Source organism: Scatophagus argus, chromosome 20, assembly GCF_020382885.2.
Source record: "Scatophagus argus isolate fScaArg1 chromosome 20, fScaArg1.pri, whole genome shotgun sequence".
In the NCBI taxonomy this organism is placed as follows: domain Eukaryota; kingdom Metazoa; phylum Chordata; class Actinopteri; family Scatophagidae; genus Scatophagus; species Scatophagus argus.
Window position 1 is genome coordinate 19,267,012 of NC_058512.1, and position 26,558 is coordinate 19,293,569.

General features: G+C 39.8%; 2 protein-coding genes across 5 annotated transcripts; one reads left to right on the forward strand and one right to left on the reverse strand.

The window, feature by feature from the left end:
• Positions 1-248: 248 nt before the first annotated feature.
• On the forward strand, positions 249-19,352 carry LOC124051243 (serine/threonine-protein kinase Nek6-like). Of its 4 annotated transcripts, none has more exons than XM_046374395.1 (10): positions 249-366; positions 9,108-9,208; positions 9,342-9,482; positions 10,589-10,651; positions 10,953-11,063; positions 11,467-11,575; positions 11,831-11,938; positions 12,261-12,355; positions 15,732-15,845; positions 16,421-19,352. In XM_046374395.1, the coding sequence occupies exons 2-10, from the start codon at positions 9,131-9,133 to the stop codon at positions 16,529-16,531; spliced, it is 930 nt and encodes a 309-aa protein (XP_046230351.1). In that variant the 5' UTR covers positions 249-366; positions 9,108-9,130; the 3' UTR covers positions 16,532-19,352. The 4 variants fall into 4 exon arrangements, with proteins under 4 accessions (XP_046230351.1, XP_046230352.1, XP_046230353.1 ...); XM_046374396.1 differs by having other exon boundaries at positions 252-366; positions 9,111-9,208; XM_046374397.1 differs by having other exon boundaries at positions 330-366; positions 10,956-11,063.
• Positions 19,353-20,572: 1,220 nt separating this feature from the next.
• Positions 20,573-26,123, reverse strand: psmb7 (proteasome 20S subunit beta 7). The gene is made up of 8 exons (XM_046375483.1): positions 25,988-26,123; positions 24,897-24,990; positions 24,131-24,228; positions 23,551-23,691; positions 23,302-23,417; positions 22,161-22,219; positions 21,884-22,035; positions 20,573-20,873 (listed from the first exon to the last, which is right to left on the reverse strand). The coding sequence occupies exons 1-8, from the start codon at positions 26,047-26,049 to the stop codon at positions 20,762-20,764; spliced, it is 834 nt and encodes a 277-aa protein (XP_046231439.1). The 5' UTR covers positions 26,050-26,123; the 3' UTR covers positions 20,573-20,761.
• Between the last annotated feature and the right edge of the window lie 435 nt (positions 26,124-26,558).

Consider the following 26,558-nt stretch of genomic DNA (forward strand, 5'->3'; position numbering starts at 1 on the left):
GGCTGAGTGAGGAAACAGAGAGCTGTGACGTTTGACCTACTTTTCACTTGTCTCAACCTCTCCGCCGCTTTACTATACAGAAGTTGGAGTCTTTGAAGTGTCTCTCGTGTCTTTCAGCAAGTCGCCTGTAGACTCCGTTGAGCAGCCTGCGTGGCAGCAAACCACAGAGACAGAGAGACAGGGGTACAGATAGAGAGAGAGAGAGACAGGCAGAGACTCGGAGGAGGCGCGGGGGGGTAGTGGTGGCGGTGGCGGGGGGGTCTGTCCGTCCGTCGGTGTGAGGAGTTGCACAACAGCACGGACCGATGTAACTTGTAAGAAAGTGTTCAAAGCTTTCAAGCAGGACGTTACTTACTTCATCTTCAGGTAAGCAGTGAATCGCGCATTATGAACGACTGCCTGCCACCTCTACTCGTCGGTTACGCGTTTGCAGCGTGCAGCGTTTGTGCACGAGCCAGCTCGGTTGACATTTACTTGTGTAGTCGTATCGCGTTAAACGCCTCACCGACCAGGGCACAGTCTGTTTACTCATGTTGGGAAGCTGCAAAACCTACTTAGCGCATACCTAGCTAGCAACAACGTTGGCCTGCTGCTCTCGGCCATATGGAAATGATATTTACCCGCTGTCTCGGATGGAAACGAGGCTGTATTGATTCCTGCTATCTTGTTTAAACATGTTTTTGTTGTTGTTGTTGTTGTTTGCAGTTTTAAACAAAGCACTGTACTGTATAGCATGTGTTGTGTCTGGCCAGGGCAGAAATCTAATAGACATGTAATTAAATTAAGCTTGTAACAAGAAAAGATTGAGACTGAAAGTCAGTTCCAGTTAGTCACATTTTTCATTTCTATGTGGCCATTTCCGAGTCACTTTCATGCTCTGTCGCCTGTCAGTGTAGCGAAATGAAGTTTATCACAAAATAGTCGAGCTATTGAGATATTTATTTCCTCTTTGCAATTTGTTCTTTCATAACAGGAAACCACTGCAATCCATTGCTAACCTCTTTGTTATTTTATTCAACATGGTATCTTTTTTTCAGTGTTTTTGAATAAAACAAATTTGGAACAACACTAAAATTGAATTACAATAATGCAATCTGGTCATGTTTGCAGTTCCTGTTAAGTTACTTAATAAGGTAGTGAGTATGGCTTCTGGCCTAAACATGATAATATACAGTGTAAAGTAATGATTTAAGTCTTGCTAATGCTGACTTCTTGAGCCAATGTGACACAGACACAGACTCACACACCTCCAGGGAGGGAAAACCGCATGTTCATATGATACATTTTACGTGTGTGTAGTGTGAAAGCAGAACCTTGTTGTCTGTGGTGTGCGGGTATAAATGAACATTGAATGAAATAATAGCAGCAGGGGTGAATACTGGCTGCAGGGCGGGGTGTCAGCTGGGCGGTGCTGAAGCGGTGGCTGCTGCTGCTGCTGCTGCTGCTTATGAGGATGCCTGGGCACCCAAGGTCAAATAGCTGGCTAAAATTAGTCACGTGTCAGCTGTGACATGGAGCCAGTGTCCTGTGTGACTGCCATGGCTGGTTACTATCCACCTAGCAGGAAGCCATGTCTTTACACATCCTCACTGAATATCTTTACACGCTGCTCTACTGACGGTTGATGATCTGAGGGTTGGAAGAAGCTTCTCTAAAGTCTGCAAAAAGCCGAATGCAGTTATATTTGACTGCATGGTTATGAACGTTAGAATTTGGATGGATGGTTTTAGTCCATGGGTTGTTATTCTGATGCATCATTAAGTCAACAACTGTCAGTCATGCTTGCTGGTAGGAGGGATTTGGCTTCCATTTGACGACAGGAAGAGGAACAGGGCATTGGAGTTTTAATGAAGGGATATGTAAAATGTAAGGTTGCGATGAAGCCAGAATTTTAAACTTTGACATAATGCTGGTATAAAAGAACAACACAATATTTGATATCACGGCAAAACAAAAAAAAAATTTGGGATGAAGTTTTTTAAGAGCCACTGAACACAGTTTCTACACATTTGGAATGTTGTTTATATCTGTGTGCACTTAGGTTGAAAATTTGATCGGAGATCTGTTGATATCTGTTGAAAAGTAGATAATGTATTGTTTTAAACAAGTGGCAATGAAAAAGTATTGGTACTTCAATGCTATTGACATATAGTATAATAGAATGTTTTTGTTTTTATTTCATCAATGTGTTTGGTGTTATGTTCCATAATTTAGCCCACAGCACATCATCTGCTATGTACGTTGGCCATGATATGTACTTTAACATTTTTAGAAAGAAGAATTTGTGTCGTTGTGACTGATGTAAAATGAATTCGAGTCCAGGCAATGCACAGCCATAGCCAATATTACCAATTGATTTTAAATTATCAGCGATTTACAGATCACTGATTATGTCACGTGGTACAAACGTATTCCCGTTTCATAGTTCATTCACAAGAGAGCACTCACAAGTTTACTTTTACACTGTAAAATGTCCAAATCTGAAAAAGAATATTTCACTTGTTCTTTGAATTAAACTTTTATCAAAAATGTTTGAGAAAATTATGTGTAAAAAAAAACAAACAAAAAAAAAAAACAATTAATGCGTTGATATTAAAACTGGCTGTTAAAACTGGCTTCACACATGCTAAAACTGGCTTCTTTATTTAAATGTTTAGTTTTATATTCTATTTGTATTTAGCTTATATTTCTATTTTATTCAACTTTTCATTTCATATTTTTATATTCTACTTATTGCTCCTGGGACCTGAGTCCTAATGTCGTACCATAAACATGTAAATGTGAGCTGGTATGACAATAAAAGTTCCTTGAATCCTTGAATCCTTAAGATCTTTCAAAACTCGGAAATATCAACGTTATGTTATTAATAAGTAGTTTGCCTTCTAGGCCAGGTCTAATATAAAGTGTCAAACAGGTTTGATATTAAACTGTACTGGACCAGTCATACCAATAATTTTACCACCAGCAAATGAAGAAGATTGTAGCTGCCCCACAGTCCATCAGGACACGTAATTTTTACTTCTGACAACCATTCAAGTTAGCTTTTTTCTTCTCAAGTTTACCGTCCAAATGATAAATAACCTGATCTACTTTTGAACCAGACAGTGGTACAGCCTCCACTGCTGTCCGCTATGATTGACCCTTTGGCTCATGGCGCTGTCAGAGGCCTGGCAGGAGAAACACTGTGTGGTACACTGGGATTTCAGAACTGAGCAGGTCACACATGTTTACTTTCTCTGACGATGTGACGGTGTGATGTTTTCACATCACCGATGTCGACGAAATGCATTAAAATATGTCTTACAACTACACACAGGACTCGTGAGCTGATAATGATTGACAGATCAGATCTGTATGAAAAAAAGTATCAGTATAAGGGAATAGTTGAATAGTCGAATTTTTTACATTATATAGCCATTTATTTCAGTCCAGCTGATTTAGTTGAACATAGTTGAACTTAATGTTTCTTATCATTGTGCTGGCTGGCAGTTCTCCCTAGGATGCATGTATTACTCCATGTAAACAACCCTGCAAAGAAACACCTGGGAACTCTTTGCATTGGCAAGTTCTTTTGACTTTCTGGAATGTTGTTTAAAGGGTTTTAGCTCTCTAATTTCTCTAACTACATTGGACTTGTGACTAACCATACATTGCAGAGGGCTGAAGTGTATCCCAGTACGCTCTGGACAGGATCCAGGGGATAGCCTGCATCAGTGTTTACATCCATATACACATATGGAACAACATATTCGTACTAACAGCCACTCCTGTGGGCAAAAGATTTTTTTTAAAGAGATGCACAAATCGACTGGAGTTGGCTGGTTTTCAGTGTGCTCAACCCAGACCCAAGACCAGCTGATTTGAAGCTGGTCAGTTTTATGCAGCCACATGCTAACTTCCATGAACTTCCATGCTAAAGATATTTTAGCATGGAAGTTTATCACTGTGAGTAAAGAAAAAAGCACAAAGATCGCAATTTGTAATACATGCAAGGCCAAAATAAACTGTGGGGGACTAGCACGAAAACATTCAGAACAACAAACCCAATCAGACACTTAAAACACCATCACTTAGCTGAACATGCCCAGTTCGAAGAACTGTTTTGTTTTGTTTTGTTATATAAAGCTGTTGCACCTGCTTTTGTTTGGTAAAATAAAAAGTGAAATATGTCACATGAAATTGGGTGTATAGCTCATTTTCAGTTAATAGTTATTTGTAGCTCTTTCCGATAGCACTTTATTTTGAGAGGAAATTGTGTTGTTGAGCCCTGGCGATGATGTTTGTTCGTCCAATCGTAGCATAAACAAATGTTCTTGACATTGAACCAAGAAGGTTAGGGTTAATGTAAGGGTCTGGCCTGGGTTCTAAAAGGCTCTCTATCAATCAAGATTCTGCTAGTACATTGCCTATTTCTTACCTCAGATGTTTCAGGAACATACTTTAGTGCAGTATCTAGCTGTAATATGGCAAAGTGACCAGACAATGGCCATTGTTTCCTGTATGAAAATGGATGACTCAAAACCAGCCACTCCTCAGTTCATAGTGCATCACCACCAGCCAAAGTATTCATTGATCTGGTGTGGCACCAAAATCAAAAATGTTTCTTTCTGCCGCATAGACAGTCGTTTTATGAAAAAACTACCCTTTTCAGTGGTAAAATATATTTCTAAATATATCTCTAATAGAGCTGTTTTTCATTGTGACAGAGGAATTAGATACAGCTGTGTGGGTTTGAATTGACACTGTATCTCAAATTAGGGCACAGACTCAAGACGTGGGTTTTCTCTGGGTACTCCGGCTTCCTCCCACAATACCAAAAACATGCACATTAGGTTAACTGGCTACTCTAAATTGCCCCTAGGTGAGAGTGTGTGGTTGTCTGTCTTTGTGTGTTGGCCCTGCGATTGATTGGCAACCAGTCCAGGGTGTACCCCGCCTCTCGCCCGTAGTCAGCTGGGATAGGCTCCAGCTCCCCTGCGACCCTGACGGATAAGCGGTATAGAAAATGGATGGATGGATGGATGGACATTATACGGACACCCATGATAATGTGACAAAAAAATTTTATCAGGATAGTTACAGTGATGTGCACTGTGTGCTCATGTGTTGGTTGTTGTCATGGCTACATACAGCATCATCACACGGAGCTGAAAATGAATGGAACATTGCTATTGGTAGCTGGGGATGAGTCAGTTTTAAAAAAAATTTATGTGTAACTCAACTAGTAACTCCTAGGAAACAAGTTGCATCGAGATGTAATTATGCTTAAGTGACAGTGGTTGATCAATCATGACACTGTACTGTTCAGATTTAAGCAGTAGGCTGCCTAATTGCCAGATTAGACCGGTCAGAGTTATTTTAATTCAGAGCACAGAGTCACAGCCTCCATCTGCCTCTCCAAAACATCTCGTAGGTCCGCCATCTGTCACATGGATTGAATTCAGGACTGCTGTTTACATCTGAATACACCAGATGGAATTACATAATTACAATTATCTTGTAATAATATTTATATTGTAGTTCTGTAGACAATATTGTATTGCAAAAATATACTGCAATATAATGATAATATTTTGGAGCCTTATCTCCCACAACATACTGCCTACTTTCACACCTCCACAGACATGTAAATTATAGAAAGTGTATTCATAGGTTTCAGACACTTCTCCAAACAAGTACTTTGTTTGGAGAATAGTGAGGTCTTAATTGCACCTGCAATTGGTTTACACATCAGGAACATTTTCAAGGAATCAGGAAATAGGAACTTTGCCTGTATTTGGATCACTGACGGATGGACAAGGTGTCTTTATTTCCCCCCACTGTAAAAAATTAAGAAAAAGTATTGAGCTTAAGAAATTGCCTGAAATGTCCCTGGCTGGCTGTTCCACCACTTTGGTCCTGACTAGAAAACTCAACTATTGCATTGCATGCCTTCAAGCAAACGTTAATGGTCCCCAGGGGATGAGTCCTGCTGATTTTGGTCATGCTGACATTTCTTCTAGTGTCATCATGAGGTTGACATTTGTGGTTTTACCATCACAATTAATGACATTCCTGTTTGTCTCTGTGGACTTTATGTTTATTGCTGAATATCAAGTTTTCTAAGATTGTGAAGATGCTATAAACATTGTAGCTGCTTAGCAAAAACCTGTTAGCATGGTCAACATGAGCATTTTAGCATGCTGACGTAAGCATTTACCTTCAAGCACAGCCTCACAGTGCTGCTAGCGTGGCTGTAGACCCTTATTCACATTCAGATTGACAGTAGTTAGTAGCATGAATGGGGTCTTTGTCAAAAAAAAAAGAAAGCAGCATCCGGTGAAAAAGCTGAACCAAGCTCAGCTTTTACTGCAGTGCAATACAGTGTCATCTGGCAAGAGGCTGTGCTGACCACATATATACAAGTATACATTCTTGGCATATTACTTTGTCGCTACAACACTCTATTTCTGCTGTTTACGTCTCAATAGTTGCCATGGAGGACAAAATAACCAGAGATGTCGGTATAAACCATTGTGCAAGGTATTGTGGAATTCATATCTTGCTCTGAAACTACCGTTAAACTGGACTAAATGGATTATATTACATGTCTCATCAGCACCTTAAACGACATGACCCCAACAGTGATGACTGATAAAGCTCAAGTCTTCATGGTACAAAATCTGAAGCTACAAAGAATAATGAGCTTTGTTAGGAGTCCAACAGACCGTCCTTTGTTAGACCGGGCCATCGTGTGGTATTGGTTGAATATCCTCTGACTGTTTTAAGTATGATGTGGATCCTCGGATCCTTGGATCATCCTCCTACTTCTGCATGCACATATATGTTTCTTTAGCGTTCTCCATCTTGATTTTTAAGGCAAGGGCAACTTGCTAAGGCAACTTTTAAAATTCAGTAATGTGCACAGGGTGTGATTGAAACAGAACAGAACCTGTTCTATAATACATTTTACAGTTTTCTGGAGTAAAACATAGTGTAAGATCCACACATGCCATGAAAATAGCGAGGCTTATGGGCCCATGAATCACTGGATTAGAAAAATTCATAAATTCATTTGTTCAGGAGAGTTTATTCCTTTTGTGGAGTTATTTTGTCAGCAGTAGTCCTCCACCCAGCCTCAGTGTTTCAGTGTCTTTTAGTGGTAAACTGGAGGCCCATGAGGCCAGGGAACATACCGTAGACCTGTTGAACTGTCTGACAGGTCTTTGTTGATAGATTTTGTAGCCTTGAAAGCCAACAACAGCACAGTCCTCATTTCCACAATTATGAGCAGCCTGGCATATAGCACAGATCTGTCCCTGTGTTGCAGCTTCAGACATGGCATGAAGCCCACTTGGCATTACTAACATTTTAATGGTTAGTAGGGCTGAGTAAGTTAAGGTGAGCACAAGTTATCACATGCTGTATGCATGTATGCTGACTCATCAGCAGAATAATTCTTATAATGTTTTGGAATAGGGGATATGTTTTAACATGAGCAAGCTTAGACTTTTTTACAGCTACACTATATCTATTTATGTGTGTGTGTGTGTAAAATATATATATAATATAATATGTGTATATATATATATATATCTAACAATGTCTTTATGGACCTTGCTTTGTATACTGGGGCACAGTCATGCTGGAACTGAAAAGGGCCTTCCCCAAACTGTTGTCACAAAGAAGAAGCACAGTATTGCCCAAAATGTCTTGGTATGCTGAAGCATTAAGGTTTCCCTTCACTGGAAGTCAGGGGCCGAGCCCAAACCCTGAACAACAGCCCCATCCCAATACTTTTGTCTATGTAGTGTATATATAGTCCAAACAGTCATTGATTAGTCCGTGCTTGGCAAAGGTAACTCCAAACTCCAAAGAATCACAGCTGTTAGTGAGGCTGTTCCTTCCAAAAAAAAAAAAAGGGTTGTTTGGGAGAAGAGGCACAAGATCACACACAGATGACTCAGCTAGTCACAAGAAAAGCCAAGAGGACTCAATAATGTGGGTACTCACTAGCTCACACTGTGACTGCTTGGAAATGACTATTATTTCCTGTTAAAACTGGAACAAGGTCCTCTGCCATCATGAGTCATCAGCAGAGCCCCCAGCAAGCTTTAGCTCCACTTCCCTGCTAGAAGTCTAGTATTGATATATTGTTTGAATGTATCATTTCTTTTCTGTTTATTTCTGTATGTGTATTTTCATCAAAACCTTGCTGTTATGGGTATACTGTATTTTGATCGCAGAACGTCGTTGCAAAACAGACTGTAGAATTATTAAATTCAAAGGGGGCTCGTCTTCTGGTGAATGTGAAGGTGCTTAGCAGAGTCGTCCGGGGTTTTGCCACAATATTCCATGGATATGTCCCAAGCACATTCCACACATGTGAATGTGAGGCTAAGGTTGTAGGTAATAAGCGTTATTTCTGGGGGCCTGAGACCTGATTTCTGTACAAAACTACAACTTAACAACATTCAGTGATTCAGTGATTTTGTTGAAACTGGACTGTATTTTATGGAGAAAATAATTGCTCTACAGTTTACTGATGGACAGATAGTTTTACTTGTTGCTAAAGTAACCTCTAACTGCTGTTAGTTTTGGAATGACTCTGGGTCTGAACTTATGATTGGCCACTTCTGATGCAATCACACCCTCTTGGAATATTAATTAACAGCTTCTGTAAATCGTAGAACAATAAGGCGGAGCAGCTCGAGGGCGTCAGAGGGAAAACGGAAAATATTTTCTCCATAAAATATGACCCAGTCTTGCCAAGATCAGTGATTTAAGTTGCTTTTGTCTTAATCAGTGAGGTCCAGCCTCCAGAGTCATTGTTGCAATGCATGCTTTCTTGTTCTGTGCAGCCAGGTGTCGTTTTTTGTCTCCTCCTTATGTTTTGTTTCTTGCTTTCCGACACAACTACAACTCTCGCTTGTTGAATTTGTGTGTGACACACACAGAGTTTCCATGTGCATAGTCATTATGAAAGTTTGTCCTGGGCTGTTCACTTCTCATGTCAGATAAAGTTGTTAAAGTTAACAAGAACTTTGCACAGGAATTTATCCCTTCCCCTTTCCTTAAGAAGTACAGTTTTAAATAGTTAAATTTTGATATTTTCTTCTTTGTTACAGTAGTTGGTGGGTGTGATGCCACCATGGAGGCGCAGAACAACAACCAGCCCACCTTAGACAACCACAACAATCTCTACAAGATACCTGGTCAAGAGGATCAGGTAGAATGTTGTATTAGTTTGCTATTAGACACATTCAAAGTACTTCTAAGAAAGAAAAAGCTAAATGTTGCATGTTCTTCAACACGGCGTGTATCATATTATCTTAAACCTTTTAATGCATTTTCTTTTACAGAAAAATGTGCCAAGCTGTAAGTACTGCTGCACCCTTGCAAACTTCCGCATTGAAAAGAAGATTGGTCGGGGCCAATTCAGCGAGGTCTACAAAGCCACATACTTGCTGGAGGGACAGCTGGTTGCACTCAAGAAAGTTCAGGTACCATAAAGAGCATGTCTGATACGGCTTCAAAGTTCAGGTTCAGGTTACTCAATGTGAGTAACTCAATGAATGGACTTTCTGTAGGTTTAGGGTTCAAAGTGCAGTGAGTGAGTCATTTCATGCTGTTCAGGAGGCATCTTTCTGCAGCCTGAACTCATGCTTATGGAGATGTGTAGAGTCCTTGAATATTCTGACCTTGTTATAATTCAATTCAATTCAATTCTATTCAATTTATTTATATAGCACCTTATACAATCAAAATTGTCCCTAGATGCTTTACAGAGACTCAGAGCCTGAACCCCCGAGCAAGCAGACAGTGGCAAGGAAAAACTCCCTTTTAACAGGAAGAAACCTTGAGCAGGACCCGGCTTGCATACGCATACAGAATCTGTCGAGATGATTGTCTCAGTGCATGGCTTTTTATCAGTTCAGCGGTGCAAATATTCTGTGTTAATCAATAGTACAGTATTATCATTTTATTTTCTTTTGCTTTTTTTGACATCTGTTGATATTTTTGGAAACACTGTCAACATGACATGGTTTGTCTATCAGAGACTGTAAAATGTCCCACTCATCACATATGTTGGTCACAATTTTTATTAAAATTTTGTGGATACTTTTTAACTTTCTCTAACTTACTTTTTTTTTTTTTTACAATGTTAAAAGTAATTAGTGAACACATGATTTTCAGATTATTTAAACACTATAATGATATTTGCCTCAAAATCCAATATCAGGCTCTAGTAAAATTCTTGGAATTCAGGTTAGAGGCTGACCAGTAATTGAGTTATGAGAGCAATATCAGCTTTTTAAAAAAATCTGAAAAACATAACGGCTGATACATTACTTTTTTTATTTACATAAAGAAGGGATGAAGGTCCCTTTAAAGGCATAATATACAGCAGTTTCCTCCCAAAAATTATTAATGCATACAAACGTAATATCTCTCAATCATGAGCCTCATAAGCATCTGGAAGTGTGTGGTGGTGTCTGTATGTGTAGCCTCCAGCCAATAACAGCAGGAGGTCAGGACTGTAGAAAATTCTAGCTACCAAGTCCCTGTCTCTGTTTATTCATACTAACTTAAATGTTTGTCGCTGCAGATCTTTGAGATGATGGATGCAAAGGCTCGTCAGGACTGCGTCAAGGAGATAGATCTTCTAAAGGTGAAGTTAATGAACCACAGCCTTTGTGTTCAGTGGGTCAGTGAAGAAAAAGAAACCAATGAGTTCCTGCAGTGTTATAGAGGACAAGCTCTGACAGTGTTTTAATGCTTTGTTGAAACTTATTTAAACCTTATACAGATTCACAGCTACAGACTATTTGGTACATTTGCTGCATAATCACTTTAGCTCAGCTGTACTTTTTGATTGTTGGAAGCTGTCGCATTCTATGTAACATGAGATTTTTCAAATTTGCCGAAACAACAGTTTTTTTTTTTTTTTGCCTCCTGTTTGTCCTTTGCAGCAGCTGAATCACCCTAATGTAATCAAATACCTAGACTCCTTTATTGAAGACAATGAGCTCAACATTGTTCTGGAGCTGGCAGATGCTGGAGATCTGTCCCAGATGATAAAGGTCAGGAATTACACAAAGTCCTCAGACTCACAGGTTTACCCCACATTAAACAAGTACACAGATACTATATGCAGATAAGTAACCTAAACGCAACAGAAGCGAGCAAGCAATAAGTATATAAGCTGATTACTGGTGTGTAAACAGGTTGAATACCAGAAACTAAGATCCCAGTACTACCCAAGAATTGTCTACAAAATGTATTCCCTTTTACCAAGATCCATACGTTAAATATTAATCCTGTTAATGTGAGATAAGAGCAGTTTTATGTCTTCACCTACTTCTTGATCCAGTTCTCCAGAGTTCTAAAAGCACTGAATTTTATTTAAATATGTTACATGTAGCACCTTTCAGATAAGCACTGTAACCCTGGATGGATTAGTAATGCTTCCTTCTATCTGTTTAGTACTTCAAGAAGAAGAGGCGACTCATTCCAGAGAGGACTATATGGAAATATTTTGTGCAGCTTTGCAGTGCCCTGGAACACATGCATTCACGCAGAGTAATGCACCGTGGTAAACAACTACAGATTTACTCACCCTCCTCTCAATCCCCACAAAGTGCACACTATGCACACTTTATCATCTCTGTATTTGTTAACACTCATATATGCAATCCACTCTCTTACTTTTCTTGTGATTCTACTGTCAAAATCAGATCAATCTTCCAAACATTTCAGGTTTACAAAAACACAACATGATTACATCAAAAAAGGGTGTGGCTCTTCCCAGGTTAAAGTGTGTGTGTGTGTGTGTGTGTGCATGAACCAGATATCAAGCCAGCGAATGTATTCATAACAGCCACAGGGGAGGTAAAGCTGGGTGATCTGGGATTAGGTCGCTTCTTCAGCTCTAAAACGACGGCAGCTCACTCCTTAGGTAAAACAAGTCACACACACATATACCATACATACATATACATATTGTGTATGAATGCATAGCACATATTTTTCTCTTGTTTTTCTCTTACATCATAAAAACTGAGAATTATAACGTTTACTTAAGAAATGAAAAACCCATTTACAATGTAAAATCTGATTAAATACATCAGATGTTCATTTGTTGAACCTGTAAGAGTTGATGTAGTGACTGCTTATATGTACTTCTTTGCTACAGTAAGGAAGAACACTCATGTTTGAGTATTTTTTTTTACTTTGTACAAAACCATCACTTTATCAATCTGTGGCTCTCTCTGTCCCAGTGGGAACACCTTATTACATGTCACCAGAGAGGATCCATGAGAATGGATACAATTTTAAGTCAGATATCTGGTCCCTGGGATGTCTTCTCTATGAGGTAAGCTCACATACACTTTGACCTTTATTGACATTTTTTATTTCATTTAAATGTTTATTTGATAGAGACAAATATATTATACTTGGAAATTGTCACAACAGCTATCCAATGCAATGTATATCAGCATTTATAGCTATTTCTGATTTCTAATGTCCATCCCTAGAATGCCCTTTAAAGGAACAATTTACTCCAAAATCCTTAATACATATTTTTCATCTTACCTATGGTGCTATATAGACATCATCACCAAGACGATCCAACTATTTTCTTTCCATATGACCATTTAGAAGAAAATGTGCATCTACTCATGGATGAGAGGTTAGCTAACTAAGCACATCACAGCTCAGCTGAGGAGGATACCCCCAAGCAAGCAGACAGTGGCAAGGAAAAACTCCCTTTTAACAGGAAGAAACCTTGAGCAGGACCCGACTCACAAGGGAGAACTATCCTGCTGATAGTCGGCTGGGTGAAGGGGGGGAAGAAGAGGTAGACAGGACAGAGAGGATGAAAGAGAGAGAGAAACATACATGCAATAAACATCATAATCACATGCCTCCTCCAAGAGTAGATGTATGTTTCCTTCTGCACGACGATACAGTGTAGTTTGGTAGAAAGTTAAAAGATCTTGTACAAATGATCATCTGGCTCATCTCCAAATCTCTACAGGTGATATCTCCAACATTCAGCAGTCACACCAAAGCAATGTAGATGGAAGTAGAAAGTAACAGAAACAAAACACGATATATAAGTCAGTCTCATATTACCTCAGATACACTTTATATGCTTTGAACGTATCCTAACTCAGATCGAGGACTGTGAATTTTGTCCCTCATTGCTCTCACTGAAAAGAACACTAAAGAAGGATCTCGTCATGGCCAGCAAGACCAGTATGAATCGGAGAAATAATTAGCCTGAAAAACCTTTTACTTTAAGACAGAATTACACTACATGGACAAAAGTATGGGGGCTGATTTTCAGGGGTTGATCTCTGCCCCTTGTTTCCAGTAAAGGGAAATCTTAATGCTTCAGCATACCAAGACATTTTGGACAATGCTATGCTTCCAACTTTGTGGCAACAGTTTGTTGAAGGCCCTTTTCAGTTCCAGTATGACTGTGCCCCAGTGCACAAAGCAAAGCTCCATAAAGACATGGTTGGATGAGTTTGGTGTGGAAGAACTTGTACATATACATCAGCTGTAATAAAGACTTGCCATTAGAACCATTACATGTGTCAGCTACCCAGTATCATCACAGTGAAGTAACCGCAGTGGCACATTAACTGTATCAATGTTTTCGATGTCTTTATTTTGTAATTCTGTCAGATTGCTTGTGTGTTTTGGTGGTGCAGTGGTTAGCACTGTCGCCTCATAGCTAGAGGGTTCCAGGTTCGAATCCCGGTCTGGGCCCTTCTATGTGGAGTTTGCATGTTCTCCCTGTGCCTGCGTTGGTTTTCTCCGGGTACTCCGGCTTCCTCCCACAATACCAAAAACATGCACATTAGGTTAATTGGCTACTCTACATTGGCCCTAGGTGTGAGTGTGAGAGTGTGTGGTTGTTTGTCTCTGTGTGTTGGCCCTGCGATTGACTGGCGACCAGTCCAGGGTGAACCCCGCCTCTCGCCTGTAGTCAGCTGGGATAGGTTCCAGCTCCCCGTGACCCTGACGGATAAGCGGTATAGAAAATGGATGCATGGAAGTTAAGTATCTAAATTCTTATTCCTGCTATTGTAACTGGAGTGGTCAGAATACATATTGGCTGTTATTAGGGGCTATCAACAGGTCTTATCCTTGTAGCTGGTATTTAAAACACATAGATAAAGAAAATGAGCAGGGGACATCCGTTTAAAAATGTCCACCTGAACACTGACTTCGAAGTCCAAATGAAGTCAAATGTAAGCAGGTGTAGCAGCTGGAGGGACTGGTCTGGTCCATCTCGGTTTGATTGACAGCAGCTGAAGGGACATGTCCCTGTCTGTGTTGGATTGACAGCAGCTGGAGGGGCGGGTCCATGTCTCTTTGATTGACAGGAGCTGAAGGGGCGTGTCTGTGTTTGATTGACAATGGCTGAAGGGGCATATGCAGTGTTGTATTCCACGTTCAGCTAAGTATTGAAATACACCAGCCTGACTATAAACTATAAACTGAATATAAAGTAACATTTTCAGGTAGCATACAAGCCGGAACCAATAAATCAGATTATATCAGCTGATTGCAGATAAATTGGTATCTCTAAATTTTGTCAGACAAAAAGAAACAATACATGTTTTAATTAAAGAGTCTGGTCTAGACCTGCTCAAATTGGAAAGTGTCATGAGATAACTTTTGTTGTGAATTGGCGCTATATAAATAAACTGAATTGAATTGAATTGAAATTGAATGTACAGAAACTATGTTGAAGGTAATCTAGAAACAGTGTGAATAACAAGTTTATTTTTATCTGTGCATGTTAAAGGCGTTAGTATTGTGCAATAAATGGTGAAAACCTCTGTGTTTCAAACTTAAGGATCAGTCAAGCTATACTGCATGCTGATGAGGAGATAAGGCAAAGTGTGAGTCTGTGGCTCTTGTGTAGCAGTCTGCTGTCTGATGCAGTGTGTCTGTCTCGTCTCCCTGCGATTGAATGTTGTATTTATGTAATTAAGCCATTTGATTGGCTGTGTGGCATTTTGATAAATTTGTGCTAGGGGCTACCATCATGTTTGTATTCTATTTTTTTTTCCTTTTTTGAGAAGAAATGTGGGATGTAGCAGACAGAAAATATCAGTTCAGTCAGTCAGTTGGCTACCACTGTGAACATAATAAACCCTATTCTTAAATCGCATTTCCTTGTGTTTCATTGGAATGCTGAGCCATTGTCAAGGCAGTCATCTCCACACACAATGGCTTCATAGTCCCCTGTGCTCTGGAGATTCTCTGTGCATGTAAAGGGCTGATGGAGCAGGATTAAGTGGGTCTCATTTTTGTCAGTGTCTCGTATCTCATGACAGATGTAGTGAAGAGGAGAAGGTGGGATAAGTGACGTTTTCCGCAGTCTCGCCCTTGCTTTCTTTGCTCCTGATATCTGTCCCATGTTTTGAACTTTGTTTCTGTCTTTTAGGTAAGCTGTTGATCTATTTCTGATAACCTCTTTCCTCCTTTGTTTTTTGTTGTGCGACTTCATATAATATTACTGATAATAGCAATAGAATAATAGCACTGAATCTGAAACATCCCTCATGTCACTGAAAGCTACATACACCATATAGACAAAAGTATTGGGACACCTAACCATAACCCCAAGAGGAATTGTCATTATTCATTATGTACACTCACGCTAGTACTTTTTTTCTCAACCTGAGAATTTCTTTCTCACCCAGACTGTCTTCCTCTTTCTCCAGATGGCAGCACTGCAGAGTCCATTTTATGGGGACAAGATGAACCTCCTCTCCCTCTGCCAAAAGATTGAGCAGTGCGATTACCCACCTCTCCCCCCTGACCATTACTCTGAGAAGGTAGGACACAAAACCCAACTGTTGGGCCTCAGTCATATTGAACCCCCTCTTTAATTTACATAATTCTAATAATAATAATAATAATAATAATAATAATTCTAAAAATGTACTGTGGATGCATATACTTTATTTTGTCAACAAATCTCATGTGCAGAGCCAAACCAGCAGTGGATGTATTCACTGACAATTGTTGTGTTTATCTGTTTTAGGAAATTACTGAGGCTTTTTAAAAAGATGAGACCGCACTTTTGTGAGGTTTTGGTTACCAAGTATTGGCTTGTGGCTTAGTGCAACAAGTTGGAAATCAGCAACTGAGTGACACATTGCTGGTTTTGGTATTGGGATTTATTGAGAGAATGAATTAGGATTTGCAAGCCGGGTCCTGCTCAAGGTTTCTTCCTGTTAAAAGGGAGTTTTTCCTTGCCACTGTCTGCTTGCTCGGGGGTTCAGGCTCTGGGTCTCTGTAAAGCATCTAGAGACAATTTTGATTGTATAAGGTGCTATATAAATAAATTGAAATTGAAATTGGATAACACCATTGTCATTCTTTAAGCTAATTAAGCCTACTTTCACAGCTGAGGGACCTGGTTAGCATGTGCATCAGCCCGGACCCAGACCAGCGGCCGGACATTGTCTTTGTGCTGCAGATTGCCAAACAGATGCACATGTGGACTTCCAGCACCTGAGCACAGTATCTGCTCTGAGCCCTCTCTCTGCTATGCCTGAGGATCTCAAACCATGCTCTGCTTGTCCTGCAGAAAAGTGTTTGCCTTGCCCTCATTTCGACAGGAGGAAACCATGGAAAGACTTGAACAAGTGGACTGTGATGTTTGGACATCTAAACACCCGCTTGTTTTTTTTTTTTTTTTTCGTCATGGAGGATGTGAAGAGGTGCATTTGTGGTGTAGTGCTCATGGAAAGTGGAATGAAACCACATTTATTCATGTGGGAGGCGCATTTATCTTGTTTCGCTAAACACAGAGAGCTGTGTTTCACTACTATCACAGATATCTCGAAGCTTTTTTCTTTTTTTAACTCCACAGGGGTTGCATTCCAATCTCATACACTTTGTGACAGTTAAAGTGTGTGCAGTAGAACCGAGCAATGAGAATATTTATCATCTGTCGTCTATCGTTGTTATCATATACATTTTTTAAAATGAACTTTTTAAACAGACTCAATTTAAGTGCATCATTTAGCAGTCTAAATGGACAGTAAACAGTAAACACTTATTAGCAAGTAAAAAGTCATATTGGTTCCAGATTGATTTCTGAAAGAGTGCAGCTTGGAACTGTTAGCTTGCAATGCGTCTACTTGTTTTGGAGATCAGCTAGAATCAGGTGCAAGCCAGAGTGACTGTGGTGGTTTCTAGCTTCTCAAGGTCAAGACAATCATTTCATCATTTCATTGATTTTCTGACCACATGGGGGTAGCACAACACGCTGTAAACACATAACATGTTTATAATAAAGTTGCTCTTGTGAACATGTTAGAAAACAGCATCCTATTTACATGTATAAGAGACACGGAGGAGCGTTACGATTGGAGCGATTTGAGTCGCATTTATGGAAGAGAACACAAATACAAGAAAATAAAAGTGAAATGCCATGCACTGTGGAGACAAAAGGACACCTTTATGAATGAGAGCGTACAGAAGAAGAGCTTTGCACATGGAGACTGAACAGGCCAAAAGAAACTGAGGAGAAACACCTGTGGAAACTGCATTTCTTTACTGGTTGTTTGGTAAGTCGTTTTATTTAGTATGTGCATTTGTGTTTGAAAAAGCACAACAATTGTGTCCTCTTGGATTCCTCTGTGGGAGATAAAACGTGATTAAGTGCCCTCCAGGGTGCCTTTCCAGTGGAGAAAACATGGTTAAGTAGATCAGCGGTGCAGCATTACAGTCGCTATCAGATGGCTGTGAAACAACAGTAAACAGAGGGATTAAATGGAGTTATCTAGATGATGAGGTGATGAGAAATGATATTTATTATTGGTTTCCGTCTGACTCATTTTTAGAGAAGGATTTCTCAAAGTTAATGGAAAAAGAACATGATATTTAGAGTGGTTTTTACACAGCCTGTCTACTCGTTATATTTAGTATTACTCAGCTTGTGAGAGTAGTTCGATGTGCAACATTATAATGCGGCTTGGGAGAAGCTTTATCAAATCTGAGCAAATAGCCCTGAGTGAAGCCTTGCAGCTGTGAGTCATTGTGATGTCAGAAGCACTCTGTCCTACATTTCACAAAATGCAGGACGGATTGCTTCTGGAGCTTGACCCATACTTACAAGTCCAGGTATTTCAGGCTCTGCTGCTTCAGTTTTCACCATCCAACATTTCAAATATATTTTGCAAGTCCACCAACATTATAGGAGTACAATAACCATTTGAGGAATGATCACACTGTTACCTCTCTATTGCAAGACTTGATTGTCTGTGATATTTAGATATAAAGAATTCATAATCATCACCTACCACAGCTACTTGGCTTTTGTTTGTCTGGATGTGTGAAAAGGGCTGGACTTCAGTGTTCAGTGTTGCCAAAGAGTGTGTGAACTAAACAACTGTCCTTGCTCCTAAATGCAATACACACAAACTGTGCCAACCTCTGACTCCTATAACCTCGGTTATAGCTGCAGAGCTGCCTTTGTATTTATGCAATGTCATTAAAGTCCCCATTGGTGTAATGTTCAGGTGCCCTAATACTTTTGTCCACATAGTGTAAATGAGAAAGGGTTGCTGGGTCCTGGTAGCACCACTGACAAGCTGACATATGTTTAATTGGATCCAACTACTTCAAATACATTTGGAGGTTGTGTGGCAGTTTCCATATCTGAGATCCTTTCACCATGGCTGTCATCCCATTATGACTTAAGATACTCCAAAAAAGGTTGAGGCCACTGACAGTAAAACATACATCTGAAATACAGAGTTGTGATCAATAGGACCCTAGTGAATACCGTCCTGTTTTTTTCTGGAGGTACCTGGGAAAAAAAATGACAAAGTGTGTGAAAGACTGGACTACAGCTGGAATGCTGTGTCCAAAAGTGAGCTCATAAATAGTGGGTTATTGGCAAGCGCCGTTCAGTAGAATCCTTGTGTTAGCCCAAAGAAATCCTACACTGTGCCCAGATTCTTAGGGAGCCTTAATAACAGAGTTTTCTGCATCTCTCAAATTGATAACTAACAGATCACAAACTAAGGATATAAAAAGATTGCAGGGTCATTAATGCTCTTTTCCATGTTTGCCCGCTTCAGACTGCCAGTGAGCTATCTTTTGTGAATTTGCTGCCCTGAAAGGAGCGTACCTTATAACAGTTACTTAACATTATTTTATCCACTTGTTAATGGCAACTTGTATTCTCTGTATATCTTGTGTCTTCATTTTCTAGCTACTGTATTTGTGCCTTTCCACTCAAAGCATTGTGCCGTTATGTTTGTACCAAGTGTACTTTTCTCTGCTACATGACATTAAATTTAGCTCTGTGTGGAAGCACTGCCAAATGCTCGTTCTTTTGCATTTGTGGAAAATGGTTTTTAACATCAAACACGCAGAAGCCCCAATTACAGCAACCGAGATGTTTAGTTGTACAATTCAAAGTAAACGCAACACATATCTAAATGATCTCTGTGTTGTCTACCTCTTCTTTCCCCTCCTTCACTCAGCCGACTATCAGCAGGATAGTTCTCCCTTGTGAGTCGGGACCTGCTCAAGGTTTCTTCCTGTTAAAAGGGAGTTTTTCCTTGCCACTGTCTGCTTGCTCGGGGGTTCAGGCTCTGGGTCTCTGTAAAGCATCTAGACACAATTTTGATTGTATAAGGTGCTATATAAATAAATTGAAATTGTGTTTCAGACACAGCAACATGTGGCTGGCAAAGAAACCAAACCTGCTGAGAGAAGACGGTCTGCAAAGCTCCGCAGCCCCATCACATAGGTGACATTTCAGTAAAAGGCCTCTTCATGTTGATGATGAGGAATATATTCAGCCTCCGTCATGTGGACGTGCTACACCCCCTGGAGGCTACATGCAATATTTTATATTCATGACTGTATGCTATAATGGAAAAAACCTGAAGAAGTGAATGGAGAATACTTAACCAGTATTTCACACATATTTGCATAATCAGATTCTGTATTTTTAATGACGGAGAAAGAGTAGAGTAAGGTTAAGGAGGTTAACAAGGTAAAGATTTTTGTGGGGAAAACATACTGGAAACACATTAGATTTTTAACATGGGTGCATGACTATTGTATTAAGACAGATTTGGAAAAATTGCAAACCTATCCTTTAAAGACTAAAACTAGGTTTTAACTGACTGAGGCTTCATAAACAGTCTGACTGCACTATTTCCTTCAACTGAAATAAAGCACCATGATGAAAAGCAAAGCTGGAGAATCTCCTATGAACACTCACTGATATTTTTCAGATTTGTATCAAGTCACAAAGGTCTTTTGTACATTTTATTTTCATGCTGGTGTTTTGAAATAATTTTCTTCCTGGACTCAAACTGGTGACCTAATGGTTAAAATGCACTACAATCATAGCAAACGTCCCTGGTTTGCTGCTTTCCTGTCTGCAGCTGCACGGTCAGCCTATACACAGCACAGGCAACACACCCAAACATGACCGTAAACTGCTTTTTGTTGAACAGCAGTATAAACCAACTCATAAGCTCACTCTTTAGTGAACCCGCTTTCTGCTACACAACAGGGACCTCACACATTTACAGTTCAGACAGCAAGCAGCCTTTACAGCCGACTCAGCAGTTTTATTTGTAACTCAACAACTTCAGAATAGTCAGGAATGAAATATGAATAGCCTAAAACAAAAAAAAGTTTTATTGTAAATCATAGAAAAAAAAACAAAACATGCCAATTGTTTCATGAATTTTGAAACTCATAGTGCAATATTTTAGGAGGTATCCATAGTCTGTACAGTTTCCTCCACAACATCCAGGGCCAATGGGATCACCGCCTTCGTCAGCACGCCAGTGGTTCCTCTTTTGTACTTGTAGTCACCAGTTCTACATCGGAAGAAAATAAAACCACATGAATTACTAAGTTTCAATGAAACTTAGGGCTGTATAGTTACATTAAACAAGTCTTTGTTGGGGCTTGTTTAATGTGGTTCCACACTAACAAATGTCATCTTCATTAGCACAGCATGCCACTCTACAACTGACAACTAATTGACAACTATCCAGGAGACACAGACATGCAAATTAGGTGAAGTCAAACTGAGCAGCCCAAGCAGATAAATTAAAAAAAAAAAACATCGGTTAGTAGCCAGTGCAAGACCAACTGGTTGTTAAATCTGCACTCCACATCACTTTCCACCTGTACTCACAGCGGCAAGGCTTCACTCTCTCTTACTCTTCAAGCAGAACAAGCAATAAGACAACAAGTCAGCCGCCAGTTCATGGAGTCGACGATTTAATGATCATGACCCGCAATGTCTCAACATGCTCTGTAGTGATGTGCGAGATGGCACGATGCATTCCGTTTGTCAGAGGTGGAGGACGCGACGGCATTTCCTCCTGAACTGTACAAGCGGTCACTTGTAAACAGCAGCTAATCATCACGGATTTGGAATGTCACAAAGTGAAAATATATTCTAAGCAAGGACAAGTATTTTAAAGACTGAAGGTGCTGATGGTTCACTAGCTTGAACTCGTGCGATCAGTGTGGAATGTGTGATTGGAGGGAGCCGTTCCAAAAGCAGGTTTAGCAAGGTGATTCTAAGACCAGGAAGCCAGAAATCCAGGAGTTTCACTTTAGTGGGTTGAAATCATCTCTGCATGTGTTCACTCTGAGTTAAGTGAAGAAGAATTCCCACTAGCCAGCAAGTAAGGTTCACCGACTTATCAGAATACACTGACCTTGATCTTTGAATCTGGAACCAAAGTTAAAATAAAAATGTTTTCCCTAAACCTGCTTTCTGGAACATACTGTTTAACATGTCAGGAATCAAAGGAAAACAAAGTGAATGAACAGATTCCGGATGAAAACTCAGCATCACTGGTACAATTCTCACCTGATACCCTTCTTGTTGGCCTCATCATGGGGCCGGATGTAGTCCACTTTGCCCTTGGTGATAACACACAAGTCGATGTTGCTGCCAGAGCCCAGGTCGTTAAAGACACCTGCAGCGATTGCATCTCGCACAAGCTGCTTGGCCTCTTCCTCCTTTTAAGAAACAACATTGGTGCTCGAATGAAAGCCAGCTAATGCTAATGCGGAAGTCAGATGCCAAACTCTTTACAGGATCGTGTGTTGTGTCGCTATGAATTAAGTGCAAGTGGTGCTCTCACCTCCATGTCAGGCTTGTAGCGATCCTCAAACACTGCCATGGCAGCCAGGGATCCAGAGCCTTTTGAGAAGAAAACACAAGCTGCTGAAGACACTGACCTAACAGCATCCATGTTTTCAGCTTAACACCATGGATGGTGTCTCAAAAACTGTGTGTCCTTCTTGAGTTTAACAAGTGAGGGTGTTGCTTTGGTTTGTTAACGAGTGGGGGTACGGGTCACAGGGAAATCTGATGTCTTTTAACCAAAAACAGTATTGGGGAAATAAAATGTCATGTAAATCTTTCAACTGCTAATTCAATAACCCTACGCTACTACTAAAATTATGTGTAATTTCCTTGACAGAATTCAGATGGATACATAGGGTAGATAGAACATAGAATATTCTTTATCCTAAAAGATACAGAGGATGTCGCAGTGACTCCACACCTCCTCTCAGGCTGCACAGGACCCAACAAATACCCATGAGGTACACTATATAGACAAAAGTGTTGGGGCGCCTGACCATTATCTGAATTTCCCTCAGGATCAATAAAGTATCTATCTATCTATTACACCAACTGAGACTTTAATGACATCATATTCTAAATACACAGACAGCTTTACAGCTGTAACTGCTTTCACTTTTCTGGGAAGGCTTTCTACAACATTCGCCGTTTCTGTGAGAATTTTTGCCCATTCACGCAGCAGAGCAATAGTGAGGTCAGGCACTGGCTCGCAATCATCGTTCCGATTCAAAGGCGTTTGATGGGTTTTGAGATCAGGGCTCTGTGTGGACCAGTCAAATTTGTCACAAAGTTGGAGACATAGCATTGTCCAAAATGTCTTGGTATGCTGAAGTATTAAGATTTCCCTTCACTGGATGTAAGGGGCCGAGCCCAACCCCTGGAACACAGCCCCATAACGAGGTCAGGATACTTTTCTTTATACGTCATATATTCTACACACTGCATGTAGCCTAAGGTGAGACTGTAAGCTACTCAATACGGCTCTTTAACAAACTCACGTAAGGTTTTCAATGTTTTGTTCAGATCCTCAATTCTCCTCTACATGGTGGCAGCCAGAGGACACGGTTTAGAGAACTTTCAGTCAAACAATATAAAGAAAGAATGTGTGTGATATGTTATGTATGTTTGAGACAGACCCATGGTGACGTAGGGCAGCTTGTCAGTGGACCCATGAGGATAGATGCTGTAGAGGTGAGGACCATTACAATCCACTCCGCCGAGGACCAGAGCCGCCCCAATGTAGCCCTGATACCTGGGATAAACACATACAGCAACACATTGACTCATCTGCCCATATCACACTTTTTCATACTACTACATTCTGAGTTGTTTTTCCAAAAAATGTACTATAACCTGCTATACAGTTACCATTTTGAGGAACATACCTAAAGAGCATTTGTTTGAGCATGCGGTTGGCGGTGGCCACACGTGGCAGCCTTCCTGTGGACAGAGAGTGCAGCTCCAGGTTGGAGGAGATGATCTGAGTGGTCATCTCCGTGTCTGCAGCTGTTCCTGCGCCGCAGCAGCTACGGAACAACACAGTCGTTAAGAAGAAAATGGATGTTAAGAAGAAAATGGATGAATGGTTGCGTCAGAAATGCATACATGATGTGTCACAGTGGTCCCAACGGATGGTAGTGCCACCACGCTTCAATTTCTGGGCTCAAGTTATGACACCTTGCAGAAAAATTTTGTGTATCTGTCAAGTCTAGTGTTTGACTTCATATCAGCCCGGTTTAAAAATATTTGCACTGGCCCAACCCTACCCCCTCTCTCCACCAAAATGCTCCCAGACATGATGGAGATGTGCACTGTTCTCAGTGCTCTCTCCTGGTTTCATCTTTGTTTATTTTAATACACAGAGGCTGCATGCCAAACAATGTAAAGACAACATTAGAAAAGAACTCCAAAGCAGTCAGATTTGAAACCAACAGTGAATTCAAAACCTGAACTCCTGTCACTTACTAAATGTTGGGGGAGATGTAGTGGATCTTGGAGCAGTTCTTGTCTGCCACTACCATGCCCTCAGTGGCTCTGGTGTCAGCTCCGAGGACAATGCCATCCTGTACGGGGAAACGCAAAACATCACTCAGTAAAGCCAGAAATTCTTACTCGCTTGGGTGTTGGGTGGTTTTTTTGTAGTTTTGGTACAGCATCATAAATAGAAATAATATTAACTTCATAAGCTAATAAATTTTAAGACTTGTCAAATTCATATTTAACAATAATAACTTTATTTATATAGCACCTTTCAAAACCCAGGTTTCCAAAGTGCTCTTTAAAAACAAAACTGACAAATTGTACACTGAATACAAGGCAATAGACAAATGGTGAAGGTTTAACATTTAAATAAAAAAAAAGACATTCTAAGACCTAAAGATTGAGATTAATGCATATTTGACTTTTTCTAGACACACAGAGACAATGTTGTTTGGAAGTCGAGACGGATGGAGACGGATCTCCATTTCTCATGCTCCTGTGTTGGAAAGACACGTCACCAGCATGTGTAGTTAGTGATGCCTTCATTGCGACCACCAAAACCAATGCATGTAGGTTGGTCATACCAGGAAACACTATCTGCTCAATTGCAAATAACAGTGTGGACAGGCTGTCTTAAAAAATCTCATTTGAGAAACCGTTCTGATTTACCTGCTGCCTGGGGAGTCGCATATGTATGTACATATTGGGTCTCAAGATGTATCTTACGTACTGCCTGCTTTTTGTCACTCACCTTGAAGACCAGACCACAGATGGTAGTTCCTGTTTTCCTAGCCGTAGGCAAGCTGCATCTTACTTTGTTAGCTTCACTTTCCAAAACTGCATTTCTGAAAATAGTTATTTAAAAAAAAAAATTAATACAGTACTTGTAAAAATGCATGGTTGATGCACTGTAAAACAAACGCTAACTAGCCTAATAAACATAAAACTCTGTTAATAATCCCTATTTTTGTAACTCCATTATAACCTGCAGTTTTGTACAAAACAAAGTCTTATGCTGTTGGACTGTAAAACAGCTGTTCTCCCTCATTAGTCTGGCACTTTTCCTACAGGCTCTGACCACAACAAGACCAAATCATCACTAAATTCAGTTCATATTAAATCTGAGTATACGGTCATTCAAACTCTATTAAGCTTTTGAACATCCTTATCATTTGACCACCTGGGTTCACAAGCAGAATAATCTACATTTAATCTTTTAAAAATAATTTCAACATGTGTCATAATGGTACACTGGGTTAGGGTTAAGATACGTTTAATATCTGGTTACATTACATTTCATTTTTACGCAAGAAAAACTTTAAACCGAACATGGAGCGTCACATTACGTCTGCCACAAAACAACTACTAAGCCATAGAATTAATTTAACATGAAGAGTAACTCTCTAATGTTCACACAATGTTACCAGTATGTACTTTCTACATCTGCATTTTACGCTTGTTTTTTGTATTGTTTTAACATCACTGGCCCACTGAACTACCCTAAATATCAAGAAAAGAAACGTTTCATACAAATATTTTCCTTGTAAAAATACATTTATGAAATATACTACCGTACTTTGTTGATATAATACAAATTATATTAACTGTTTAAAACCACGAAATATATATTATGTTTACATTTAGAATATAAATGAACCTTAACGTTAATACTTAGGTGGGGAAATGCCTGAGTCATTGTATGGACGCCAAACTACCATGAGCTAGCATCGCTAGAAAAACCGCTTCAAACCACGTCTATTCTAAACAAGGTCTACATACAACAGCTAAAAGCTCAGTGATGTAGTTTTCTCATCTGTTTTTCAATAATTAAAACCCACTTACCTCTTGCAGTTTTCGAAACTGAAACCCCCGAGTGCCGCTCTGCTCACTGTCAACGTCGCCATTTTGGTGAATAAGATTTTGTATTTCCGGGAAGTAGTTTCTTCTTCTTCTTCTTTTTTTCCCCCTTCTTCTTCTTCTTCTTGACTGGAGTGCGGTGTGGTTAGATTTTAAGAAGAAAAAACGCCTATATTGTTCCTGTCACTTCTATTCCTCTATGAGCTAAATTTTTATTTTAGAATTGGTAATAAATCACCATGATAATTTGGGAGCCTGGGAGTGAATATTTATTACTTTCTGTGAATATGTTAGAGTGTATAATCACGTAATGTAAACTGAATAAATAAAATCTGTAAAGTCAGTAAAAGTCTAATTTTTTTCATATATCAAGTCATGCGTTTGGACGCCATTTCGGTTTTTGTTGTTCTTTGCTCGAACAGTGAAACCTAATATACATTTAACTCTTGAATTTATTGAATTACACTGAAGATTATAATGTGGAAGAAGATCTGAGCTGGTCTACTATCATGCTGAAGAGAAACTGGTGAAATGCTACATTAGAGCTTCCTGTTAA

What these genes read in the sequence shown, in the direction of transcription:
- psmb7 (XM_046375483.1), bottom strand. Translation starts at nt 26,049, where the DNA reads ATGGCGACGTTGACAGTGAGCAGAGCGGCACTCGGGGGTTTCAGTTTC. An exon ending in TCTGTGGTCTGGTCTTCAAG is followed by an intron (nt 24,229 to 24,896) that starts GTGAGTGACAAA and finishes TTCCCCGTACAG; the next exon opens with GATGGCATTGTCCTCGGAGC. An exon ending in GCTGCCCTACGTCACCATGG is followed by an intron (nt 22,220 to 23,301) that starts GTCTGTCTCAAA and finishes TCTTCTCAAAAG; the next exon opens with GCTCTGGATCCCTGGCTGCC.
- LOC124051243 (XM_046374395.1), top strand. Translation starts at nt 9,131, where the DNA reads ATGGAGGCGCAGAACAACAACCAGCCCACCTTAGACAACCACAACAAT. An exon ending in AGGAGATAGATCTTCTAAAG is followed by an intron (nt 10,652 to 10,952) that starts GTGAAGTTAATG and finishes TGTCCTTTGCAG; the next exon opens with CAGCTGAATCACCCTAATGT. An exon ending in ATCTGTCCCAGATGATAAAG is followed by an intron (nt 11,064 to 11,466) that starts GTCAGGAATTAC and finishes CTATCTGTTTAG; the next exon opens with TACTTCAAGAAGAAGAGGCG.